The sequence below is a fragment of the Lontra canadensis genome, unplaced genomic scaffold (assembly GCF_010015895.1).
Source record: "Lontra canadensis isolate GAN:19392208 unplaced genomic scaffold, GSC_riverotter_1.0 scaffold104, whole genome shotgun sequence".
In the NCBI taxonomy this organism is placed as follows: Eukaryota; Metazoa; Chordata; class Mammalia; order Carnivora; family Mustelidae; genus Lontra; species Lontra canadensis.
The window spans coordinates 2284709-2297343 of record NW_022631098.1 but is presented as its reverse complement, the minus strand read 5'-3'; the positions used below and the strand labels follow the sequence as shown (position 1 = coordinate 2297343).

General features: G+C 39.2%; 1 protein-coding gene across 4 annotated transcripts in view; it reads left to right on the top strand.

Annotated features, from left to right (window-relative positions):
* CUNH11orf65 (chromosome unknown C11orf65 homolog) overlaps positions 1 to 12379 on the top strand; it is a 63175-nt gene extending 50796 nt beyond the window's left edge. For all 4 annotated transcript variants that reach the window (XM_032838320.1, XM_032838319.1, XM_032838321.1 and 1 more), the window contains 2 exons: positions 9701 to 9756; positions 11988 to 12379. In XM_032838320.1, the coding sequence (XP_032694211.1) occupies positions 9701 to 9756; positions 11988 to 12139 (208 nt within the window). In that variant the 3' untranslated portion in view covers positions 12140 to 12379. The remainder of the gene's footprint in view (positions 1 to 9700; positions 9757 to 11987) is intronic.
* The last annotated feature ends 256 nt before the right edge of the window (positions 12380 to 12635 follow it).

Genomic DNA, 12635 nt, shown 5'->3' with positions numbered 1-12635 from the left:
CAGAGAGTTAACCCTCTGCCTTCAGCTCAGGTCATGGTCTCAGGGTCCTGGGATCGAGCCCTGAATTGGGCTCTGTGCTCAGCAGAGAGCCTCCTTCTCCCTCTTTCTCTGCCTGCTTCTCTGCCTACTTGTGATCTCTCTCTGTGTGAAATAAGTAAAAATCTTTTTAAAAAACTTATAAAAACCAATGTGCAAGCGTGGTATATCTTTCCATTTGTGTTGTGTTCAATTTCTTTGATCAGTATCTTACAGTTGCCAGCATATGTGTTTTTCACCTCATTTATTAGGTTTATACCTAGATATTTTACTTTTTTGGGTGCACTTGAACATGGGATTGTTTTCTTAATTTCTCTTTCTGCTACTTTGTCATCAGTGTGTAGAAATGCAGCAGATTTCTGTATATTAATTTTGGATTTTACAACTCTACTAAATTCATTTATGAATTCTTTTTTTTTATTAATTTCTTTTCAGCATAACAGAATTCATTGTTTATGTACCACACCCAGTGCTCCATGCCATATGTGCCCTCTATAATACCCACCACCTGGCTCCCCCTACCTCCCCCCTCCGCCCCTTCAAAACCTTCAGATTGTTTTTCAGAGTCCATAGTCTCTCATGGTTCACCTCCCCTTCCAATTTCCCTCAACTCCCTTCTCCTCTCCATCTCCCTATGTCCTCCATGTTATTTGTTATGCTCCACAAATAAGTGAAATCATATGATAATTGACTCTCTCTGCTTGACTTATTTCACTCAGCATCATCTCTTCCAGTCCCGTCCATGTTGCTACAAAAGTTGAGTATTCATCCTTTCTGATGGAGGCATAATACTCCATAGTGTATGTGGACCACATCTTCCTTATCCATTCGTCCTTTGAAAGGCATCTTGGTTCTTTCCACAGTTTGGCGACCGTGGCCATTGCTGCTATAAACATTGGGGTACAGATGGCCCTTCTTTTCACTACATCTGTATCTTTGGGGTAAATACCCAGTAGTGCAATGGGAGGGTCATAGGGAAGTTCTATTTTTAATTTCTTGAGGAATCTCCTCACTGTTCTCCAAAGAGGCTGCACCAACTTGCATTCCCACCAACAGTGTAAGAGGTTTCCCCTTTCTCCACATCCCCTTCAACACATGTTGTTTCCTGTCTTGCTAATTTTGGCCATTCTAAGTGGTGTGAGGTGATATCTCAATGTGGTTTTAATTTGAATCTCCCTGATGGCTAGTGATGATGAACATTTTTTCATGTGTCTGTTAGCCATTTGTATGTCTTCATTGGAGAAGTGTCTGTTCATGTCTTCTGCCCATTTTTTGACATGATTATCTGTTTTGTGTGTGTTGAGTTTGAGGAGTTCTTTATAGATCCTGGATATCAGCCTTTTGTCTGTACTGTCATTTGCAAATATCTTCTCCCATTCCATAGGTTGCCTCTTTGTTTTGTTGACTGCTTCCTTTGCTGTGCAGAAGCTTTTGATCTTGATGAAGTCCCAAAAGTTCATTTTTGCTTTTGTTTCCTTTGCCTTTGGAGACATATCTTGAAAGAAGTTGCTGTGGCTGATATCGAAGAGGTTACTACCTATGTTCTCCTCTAGGATTCTGATGGATTCCTGTCTCCCGTTGAGGTCTTTTATCCATTTCGAGTTTATCTTTGTGTACAGTGTAAGAGAATGGTCGAGTTTCATTCTTCTACATATAGCTGTCCAATTTTCCCAGCACCATTTATTGAAGAAACTGTCTTTTTTCCACTGTATATTTTTTCCTGTTTTGTCGAAGATTAACTGACCATAGAGTTGAGGGTCCATATCTGGGCTCTCTACTCTGTTCCACTGGTCTATGTGTCTTTTTTTATGCCAATACCATTCTGTCTTGGTGATCATAGCTTTGTAGTAAAGCTTGAAATCAGGTAATGTGGTGCCATCAGTTTTTTCTTTTTCAACATTTCCTTAGCAATTTGGGGTCTCTTCTGATTCCATACAAATTTTTGGATTATTTGCGCCAGCTCTTTGAAAGTACCGGTGGAATTTTGATCGGAATGGCATTAAAAGTATAAATTGCTCTAGGCAGTATAGACATTTTAACAATGTTTATTCTACTGATCCAAGAGCATGGAATGGTCTTCCATCTTTTTGTGTCTTCGTCAGTTTCATTCATGAGTGTTCTGTAGTTCCTCGAGTACAGATTCTTTTTTTCCCTTCTTTCTAGGCTCCGGGTATGGAGCCCAACATGAAGCTCAAGCTCATGACCCCTGAGATCATGAGTCAGATGCTGAGGGGCCCCCCGGTGGCACAGTTGGTTAAACGTTTGCCTTCATTTCAGGTCATGATCCTGGGGTCCTGAGATTGAGCCCTGTGTTTGGCTCCCTGCAGGGATCCTGCTTCTCCCTCTGCTCCTTTCCCTGCACTCGTGCTCGTGCTCATGCTCCTGTTTGTGCTCGCTCGCTCTCAAATAGATAAATCTTAAAAAAAAAAAAAAAAAGTCAGATGCCTAACCGATTAAGCCACCCAGGGACCTCACTTATGAGTTCTGATAGCTTTTTGGTGGAGTCTTTCAGGTTTTCTATATGTAGTATCATGTCAACTGCAAATAATGACAGTTTTACTTTTTCCTTACCAATTTAGATGCTTTTTATTTCTTGTCTGATTGCTGTGGCTAGGACTTCCAGTACTGTGTTGAATAAAAGTGGTGAGAGTGAACATTATTACTTTGTTCCTGATTTTATCAGAAAAGCTCAGTTTTCACCATTGTTAGCTGTTTTTCATATATAGGCTTTATTATATTGAGGTATGTTCCCTCTAAACCTACTTTGTTTAGAGTTTTTATCATGAACAATATTGTATTTTGTCAAATGCATTTTTACCATCTATTGAGAGGATCATATGGTTTTCTTCCTTAGTGTTAACGTGATGTCTCACATTGATTGTTTTGCAAATATTGAGCCTCCCTTGCATCCCTGAACTAAATCCCACTTGATTGTGGTGGATAATCCTCTTAATATTATTGCCTTCAGTGTGTTAATATTTTGTTGAGGATTTTTGCACCTGTGTCATCAGATAAATTGGCCCATAGTTCTGTTTTGTTTTTCTGTGGTGTCTGACTGGTTTTGGCATCAGTGTAATGCTGACCTAATGGAATGAATTTGGAAGCTTTCTTTTATGTTTTTTGGAACAGTTTGATAAGAATCAGTATTAAATCTTCTTTCTTTACTTTTTAAATGTTTTAATTTAAATTCAATTTAATTAACATACACTGCATTGTTAGTTTCAGAGGTACAGTTTAGTGATTCATCAGTTGCATATAACACCCAGTGCTCATTACTTCAAGTGACCTCCTTAATGCCCATCACCCAGTTACCCCATTCCCCCACCCCCCCCCCCCCCCCAGCAACCCTCAGTTTGTTCCATGTGTTAAGAGTCTCTTATGGTTTGTCTCCCTCTCTGTTTTCATCTTATTTTATTTTTCCTTCCCTTCCCCTGTGTTCATCTGTTTTCTTAAATTCCACATATGAGTGAAATCATACAGTATTTGTCTTTCTCTGACTGACTTTGCTTAGAACAATACCTTCTAGTTCCATCCATGTCATTGCAAATGGCAATAATTCATTCTTTTTCATGGCTGAGTAGTATTCCTGTGCGTGTGTGTGTGTGTGTGTGTGTGTGTTTACACACACACACTATATTTTTGTTAGCCATTCATATGTCAGTGGACATTGGGCTCTTTCTGTATTTTGGCTACTGTGGACTTTGCTGCTATAAACATTGGGGTTCATGTACCCCTTCAAATCACTATGGTTGTATCCTTTGGATAAATACCTAGTAGTGCAATAGTGCAATTGCTAGGTCGTAGGGTAGCTCTATTTGTAACTTTTTGAGAAACCTCCATGCTGTTTTCCAGAGTGACTATACCAGTTTACTTTATCACCAAGAGTATAAGAGGGTTCCTTCCTCTTTCTCCGCATCCTTCGCAACATCTGTCGTTTCCTGAGTTGTTAGCCATTTTGACTGGTGTGCAATGGTATCTCATTGTAGTTTTTATTTGTAGCTCCTTGAGGAGGAGTGATGTGGAGCATTTCTTCATGTGTCTCTTGGCCATTTGGATGTCTTCTTTGGAGAAATGTCTGTTCATGTCATCTGCCCATTTCTTGACTGGATTTTTTTGGGTTTTTTTGGGTGTGGAGTTTGATAAGCTCTTTATAGATGTTGGATACTAGCCCTTTATCTGTTCCACCATTTGCAAATATCTTCCATAGGTTGCCTTTTAGTTTTGTTGACTGTTAACCTTTGCTGTGCAAATATTTTTATCTTGAAGTTCCAATAGGTATTTTTGCTTTTGTTTCTCTTATCTTTGGAGACCTGTCTAGCAAGAAGTTGCTGTGGCCGAGGTCAAAGAGGTTGCTGCCTGTGTTCTCCTCTACACTTTTAATGGATTCCTGTCTCACATTTAGGTGTTTCATCCATTTTGAGCTATTTTTGGTATGGTGTAAGAAAGTGGTCCAGTTTCATTCTTCTGCATGTGGCTGTCCAATTTTCCCAATACCATTTGTTAAAGAGAATGTCTTTTCTTCACTGGATGTTCTTTCCTGCCTTGTTGAAGATTAGTTGACCATAGAGTTGAGGGTCGATTTCTGGGTTCTCTGTTCTGTTTCAGTGATCTACGTGTCTGTTTTTGTTGCCTCACTATATTATCATGATGATGAGAGCTTTGTAATACAGCTTGACATCTGGAATTGGGATGCCACCAGTTTTGGTTTTCTTTTTCAACATTCCTTTGGCTATTACAGGGTCTTCTCTGGTCCCATACAAATTTTGGAATTGTTTGTCCAGCTCTATGAAAAATGTTGATGGTATTTTAATAGGAATTGCATTGAACGTGTTGATTGCTTTGGGTAACATAGACATTTTAGCAATATTTGTTCTTCCAATACATGAGCATGGAATGTTTTTCCATTTCTTTGTGTCTTCCTCAATTTCTCTCACAGGTGTTCTATAGTTTTCAGAGTACAGATCCTTTACTTCTTTGGTTACGTTTATTTCTAGATATCTTGTAGTTAAAATGTTTGGTAGAATTCATTTGTGAAGCCATCTGATTGTGGATTTTTTTTTAAAGATTTTATTTATTTATTTATTTGACAGAGATCACAAGTAGGCAGAGAGGCAGGCTCCCTGCTGAGCAGAGAGCCTGACATGGGCCAATCCCAGGACCCTGGGATCATGACCCAAGCGGAAGGCAGAGGCTTTAACCCACTGAGCCACCCAGGTGCCCCTGATCCTGGATTTTTGTTGGGGTTTTTTTGAATACTGATTCAGTTTCATTAAGAGTGATTGACCTGTTCAATTTTTTGTATTTCTTCATCATTCAGTTTTAGAAGCTCATGTGTTTCTAGGAATTTATTCATTTCTTCTCAGGTATCCAATTTGTTGGTATATAATCTTTTGTATTTCTTTGGTGTCAGTTGTAATTTCTCCAGTTTTGTTTCTAAATTTATTCTTTTTTTCTTGATGAGACTGGCTAAAGGTTTATCAATTTTATTGAATTTTTTCAAAGAGCCACCTCTTGGTTTTATGGATCCTTTCTATTGTTCTTTTAGTCTCTATGTAATTTATTTCCTCTCTTATCCTTATTTTTTTCCTTCTACTAGCTTCGGACTAATTTTTTGCTTTTTTTAGTTCCTTAGGTGTAAGTTTGGGTTATGTGAGATTTTTCTTTTTTCTTGAGTTTGGTATGTATCATTATAAACTTTCCTTCTTAGAACTGCTTTTGCTGCATTGCATCAATTCTGGACTATTGTGGATTCATTTTCATTTATCTCCATGTATATATTTTTTAAAGATTTTATTTATTTATTTGACAGAGAGATAGTGAGAGAGGGAACACAAGCAGGGGGAGTGTGAGAGGGAGAAACAGGCCTCCTGCTGAGCAGGGAGGCTGGTGTGGGCTCAATGCCAGGACCCTGGGATCAGGACCTGAGCCAAAGGCAAATGCTTATTGGCTGAACCACCCAGGCACCATCTCCATATTTTTTATTTCTTCTTTGATTTCTTTGTTGACCCATTGATTATTAAGTAGGGCGTTGTTTAGCCTCCATGTGTTTGTGAATTTTTTATTGTTGTTGTTTTGGTGGGGGGTTTTGGTAATTGATTTCTAGTTGCATACTGATGTGGTCAGAAAAGATGCTTGACATAATTTCAGTCTTAAATTTATTGAGATTTATTTTCTGGCCTGGTTTTTTGGCCTAACATGTGATCTTAGAGAATATTCCATCTCCACTCGAATATGTGTTCTGCTGTGTTTGGATGGAATTTTCTGTATAAATCTGTTAGATTCATCTGGTCTCATATGTTGTTCAAACCCACTGTTTTCTTATTGACTTTCTATCTGGGTAATCTGTCCATTGACACAGATGCAGTGTTAAAATCCCTTAGTATAATTATATAAGTGTCTGTTTCTCCCTTAATATCTGTTAACATTTGCCAGATGCTTCTTTGTTGTGTGCAGAGATATTTGCAATTGTTATATCCTCCTGTAGGATTGATCACTTCATCATTATGTAATGCCATTATTTGTCTCTGGCTACTATCTTTGTTTTAAAGTCTGTTTTGTCTCATATAAATATTGCTACTCTGGCTTTTTCTCAACTTCCATTTGCATTACTCCCTGCCTTCACCAGCAGTCTGTATGTGTCTTCATTTTGAAGTGATCTCTTTTAAACAGAATATAGATGGTTCTTGTTTTTTTATCCATTCTGTCACCCTCTATCTTTTGGAGTATTTAGCTGATTTACATTTAAAGTAATTATTGATAGGTGTGCATTTATTGCCATTTTGCTAATTTTTTCCTGGTTGTGTTTTTTTTTTTTTTAAGATTTTATTTATTCATTTGACAGAGAGAGAGATCACAAGCAGGCAGGGAGGCAGGCAGAGAGAGAGGAGGAAGCAGGCCCTCCATGGAGCAGAGAGCCCGATGTGGGGCTCAATCCCAGGACCCTGGGATCATGACCTGAGCCGAAGGCAGAGGCTTTAACCCACTGAGCCACCCAGGCGCCCCTCCTGGTTGTTTTTGTAGTTCTTTTCTGTTCTTGTTCTCTTGCTTTCTCCCTTTGTGGTTTGTTTTCTTTAGTGGTATTCGTCTGTTCAACTTTTTCTGTGGAATCCTGGACAACAAATTTTCAAAGGAATCCAGCATGATTATTTGGAATATTTCAGTAACCTTACTGAACTCAGGCTACTGATTATCTCAGGGAAGACCAAACTTGCAAACACCTTCCCCTACTAATGGCAGGAGTTAGGTATAAGGACCATTTTCACAGTGTATTCATGGTCTCCACAGTGTACTCTCTGTTAGACCTTCATAGTCATCTAGATATTTGTAGTTGTCTTGATAACACCTTGTTTGTTAAGAAGTTGAGCGTCTGACATTTTTCCCTTCAATAAGATTGATAGTGGAAATCAGTGGACACCTTTCAATAGTCAGACCATTAGAATGACATAAATGTGTTGAATATTGATGTTCAGTGATACAAACCAATTTCTTCCCAGAAATGTTGTGTGCTAGCCCCTTGTGTGACAGATGGACACTCCACTGGAAACCATCATGGACATCTTCTGGTTGCAGCAGTATCATCTGAGAACAGTATTGTTACTGCGTCGAAGAATAGATAGCGTCAACTTAACTGTAGGACTCAAGGTTACTGAGGAGTACTGTTGCCCTTCTGCAGTATCCAGAGATACGTCGCTATAGGCACATAGAATGTAAAACAGTCCTTGTATAGTCATGATTAAATCACCCACATGATAGCTACTGTGCCTGCTTCTGGCGTTTATCCTGGTGGGTTTCAGGGTCATATTCTCTATCAAGATGGTTGTTCCTCTTCCGAAGTCTTCATATTTTTCAGACCGCAAGTGAATTTTGACGTAACTTGTTCAGTGGTCAGCTGCTGGTTTATCTTAGTCTTCTGATATTCTGGGCATCCTGTTGGTGAGAGCTCTTTGCCTTTGTGTGTTATGGGTAGTTTCTATATCTGAAGCTGCTCCTTTGATATCTAAGACATGGTTTTTGGCTTCTCTGGTCAGGGAGTTTTCCTGGGCCATTAAGGTGTTAAATTTATACTTTTGAGGGGTTCACTATAGATTCCACATACACTTTTTTCTGTAAAAATTTCCAAAAGTATCTCAGGAAGACAGATCAGCATGGTAATACTCTCATTAGATTGTTGATTCTGTTTATAAAACTTAGATTTTTTCTTGGTTACAGCTGGTATGTACATTATGAGAGAAAAATCTTATGCAACTAAATAAATTCACGTCCTAATCTCAGGTAGAGCAGGGTTAGTGATCAGCCTTAAATACGGTATATGTTCGTGCCCCAGACTGTCAGGTCGTAGCAAACAATTGTTTGGAGGTTTTTTATCTTGGTTTCTTGAAAGTGGAATGTAAACCTTTTGGTATATAAATCCAAGGAAGCAGGATAATGGACATTGAACACTTCATAGTTCTCCTCTGAGGAGAGTAACCACTGAAGACAGAATTCGCCTAAATTTAAAATGAAGCCAGATTGAATTGTCTGCTAAAAGATCCTGGAGGAGGTTACACTGCCTGCTGTTTTCCTGCATCTTTTTCATGTGGCAGTGACTCAGCAGCATCCTGGTGAAGATCATAGAATAAAGTTCCGGGAGCAGCAATAGGTAGTGGTGACAAGAAGGAGCCAACTTAGACAAAATGCTTTGTTATAATTAACTACTGTTGGATAATACATACTTTCCTATAACAAAACAGACAAACACACAGTCAACAAAAGTATAAAAACAATTCAAAAGGAATAAATGAATACTTGAAAAAATCACAGCGCTTTTCTGAATTACATGATTCAGAATTCTCATTTTTTTTCCTCTGCAAGGTCTCTTGTCAACCGCTGTTGGGACCTCCTCTGTTCTTGATTTTTTGGGTGCAACCAACTGCTTACCTGATTTCAGAGGCTTGGGAAAAGGGATGATATAGGATAAGTCACAGGAAACCTGCCTCTTTAAAGCTCTACCTCATCTCTGTAGCTCATTGTGCCTTATCCTTCCCTATCTACGTCTTCTTGGGCTGCCTTTGTCTCCCTAATTCAGTCTCTCTGTTTAGGGAAGAGAGGTAGCAGCCCAAAAATTGTGCTTGACTTTAACGTAATTTCTTATATTCACCAGACATGGCAAAGATAGCACCCTTACTCTAATAAGATCATAAAGCACACACTTTAGATTTCCGCTGACATGACAGGGACCATAAGTCTGATAATCCAGAACCAAGGAGAAAGTTTTTTTGTTGTTCTTTTCCCCTGACTTTTTTCCTCCCAGAGAATTTTCTTTTGGTACTTTTAGAAGTTAACTGAGATCTTAGTATGAGGACATGATGTTGCAGGAGTGGAACGGGATAGAATGAGAAAAGTTGTGCTGGAGGGAGATCAGAGGGCATGACTATGGTAGAGGGTAGAGGCACCATTTTTATTCCTCCTCCAACACCTTGTTTTAGGGGTTGTTTTACATACAGGGGAGGTAGCTAGAGATGGAACAGTCATGAGAATTAAACATTTGAACCTGTACATTTGTCACCATCAATCCAATATTTCATAGAGAAAGTGAAATTTTAGAAGTAGTCTAACATGTACTAATAGATCAATTTATTACTAATACATCGATTTAATTTAATGAATGCCCATATAATGTGCTTAGGTATATTGCCAACTGGAAGGAAATTGCTACAAGCAACTCTTCAGATAACTTCAAAAGTAAGTGATTTTTAGCAATACTTTTATGGGGAATTCTTGTGAACAAAATGACACATTCCACACATGTACACATTTCTAAGCACCTGCATCTCAGCACCTTGCACAGTATATAGACGGAGATGAATTTGCTAAGTCCTTTTTACCTTTACATGTAAGCTTATTATTTGGGAATAGAAGAAAATTTTCTGTTTTATTTAGGTTGGATAAAATGGTTTAAAAAATGAATCCTCCTTTTGAAAAGTTGCTTCCCTCATGGTAATTATTTTTAATGAGCAGACTTCACTTGGCAAAACAAATGCCTCAAAATGTTAGAAATAGGGGTGCCTGCCTGGCTCAGTTGTCAGAGCATGTGACTTTTGATCTCGAGGTCATGAGTTCAAGCCCCATGTTGGGCATGGAGCCTACTTAAAAAAAATTTCTTTTAACGTTAGAAATAATTTTTTAGGTTCTATGCCACTTGTCCTGCCAGTGGTCCACAGTGCTGAGAAGCTGAAAGTGATAGCCTATGAGGAAGCATATTCTCATGTCCTAGAAATATCAGGAATTCTAACATAGCTCAAGCCTAATTGTGGGTATTGTATAATCTGAGTGTATGGGTTCTGTCCTGCGATCATCAGTGAGAGGCAGTAGGTTACAGTTGTGGAATGTTGATTCAGACTGCCTGGTTCTGATTTTTGGTTCTGCCGTTTGATGTCTTTGTGGTACTGGGGAAATTACTGACTCAGTTTCCTCATCTGTAAAATGAGAAGAACAGCAGTACCTAGCTCATCGGTTGTTGTGAGGTGATGAGAGAACACGTGTGAGAGTTAGAATAGTGCCTGGCACACGTACGTGCTCTGTAAATGTTAGCCGCCATTCATCTTAACCTACCTATTCCCAACTCAAGGCCACCAACCAACGGCCTCCAAACTGACAATCCCCCGGGGCACTGCCCACACTATAGTAATCCTTTACAGATTTAAGTCAGTTCAGTTAAAACGTGTATTTAACAAACTCTTCTTTAGCAGTGACTATGTGGAAGTGCTGTCTTAAAGTGCTTTACAAAATTAACTCATTTAATTTTCAGAACAGCTCAACGAGACAAGGTTCATTTTACAGATAAGCAAGATACGAAATTACTTGCTCAGGTCACACAGTTCCTGTGAGGGCGAGGATTTGAACGGAGGCAGGCTGGCTTTAGAAACCACACTCCTAACGATGAGCACCTCTGCTGTTTCATACTTTCCCACTGTGCTTGGAATACAGTCGTAACTTTGTCACGGCGTTCTGGCCCTGACTCGCCTTCCACCCTTCTTATGTCCCGCTCTGCCCCTCCCCCACACCCTGCATCACCAGCCTCTTGCCTGGTCCTCAGAAATGCTCTTGGTTTCCACTTGAGGGGTTTAATCAGTCCATGGCCTTCTAGAGAACAGTTTTTGGTAACTACCTTCACTTGACAGCAGGGATTTGTCTGTTTGATACGAATCCCCAACCTGTAGCACCTGGTAGGTTCTCAGTGGTAGATAAAAGAATATCGAGGAATGACAAATAAGGAATTGAAGCAGAGAATATAAATACTGGGTTAAAAGAGTTTACTGTGAAAAGAAGGAAAGTTATAACATGGCAATTGGAAGGAGCATATAATCAAGTCAAAATTATTTTAAGTAGGGGGGACTTGCCCTGTCAGTGCAGTCAGTGGAAGGTGACACACTGAAGCTGTTGGCATGGAAGAAGAGGAGCCACTGTGTGCCCTTTCTGCAAGAAGCACAAGGAAACCAAATCCAGAGAAGATAAGAAACTTCTAAGCTCTAGGGAGAGAAAAGGCTTCTCTTCATTTATTGGCTAATAGTTAATTATGGAGCACCAGCCAAATGCCCAACTGTTAAGTTCTTTACATGCAGCCTCACACTTAATTCTTGTAGAAATTTTGAGCTACGTATGTGCCATTGCTATTCCCATTTTACAGATGAGGTTAAGTAACCTGCCCCAAATTATACCACTACTTAGTAGCAGATCAAACCTCACACCCAGATACTGCAGAGCCTGTAGTACAGATGGACAACGATGGTGTCGGAAGTAGATGAACTAGGAAATTTGAGACATTTCTGGCTAAGTAAAATACAGAGGTATCTGCTCTACAGGTGGTGAGAAAGACTGTGAAAGAGACCTGGTCTGGTAGATAGAGACATATTGAATGAGTCTACACCTTGTCATATCTGACATCCTTCTAAACGTTTGTCATTTCTCTTTAGGTTACACACTTGAGCAACCATGGAAAAAAAGATATGACTATGCAGATATATCAGAGGAGAAAATGGGGACACCAGAAGATAATTTAGATGGAAATATTTATAAAAAGTCAAATTCTACTAGATTAACACCTGATTCTACTTATGGAATATAAAAATGAAGTACTCTGCTTTTCTGAGCTATAGCCCTTCAAGCCCGGATTCTATTGGTTATAGTCAAGAGAGAGTTTATTCTGTCCGGGATGACTTGCATTTTTTTTGGCACAGAATCTGTGTAGCTCAATTAAGTAAGGAAGCCTAAAGAGAAATAGGACATCAGACTGAATCCAATGGTCACGAAAAATGTAGAAATTACTCCTTGTATTCTAACAATCCCACTTAAATAAATACATTTAGGTGCAAAAAAATCTTCAGATTGATTTTCCTCTTTACCTCAAGCATTCTTTATTTGTGCATTCATGTCAGGCAGAGCTCTTTTTCCACTTAAAAAAAGGAAATGGGACAATGTGATAAGTTCTCCTATTGTCAGGAAAGCCAAAGCCCTACCAGAAGCCCCAGCCCTTGTCACCTAAGGCATCCTTGAAATGAAACTGGGTCACAGGGGCACCCTTAGCTAAAGAAGCTAGAAAGCACAATCTGTCTTTCAGCTTC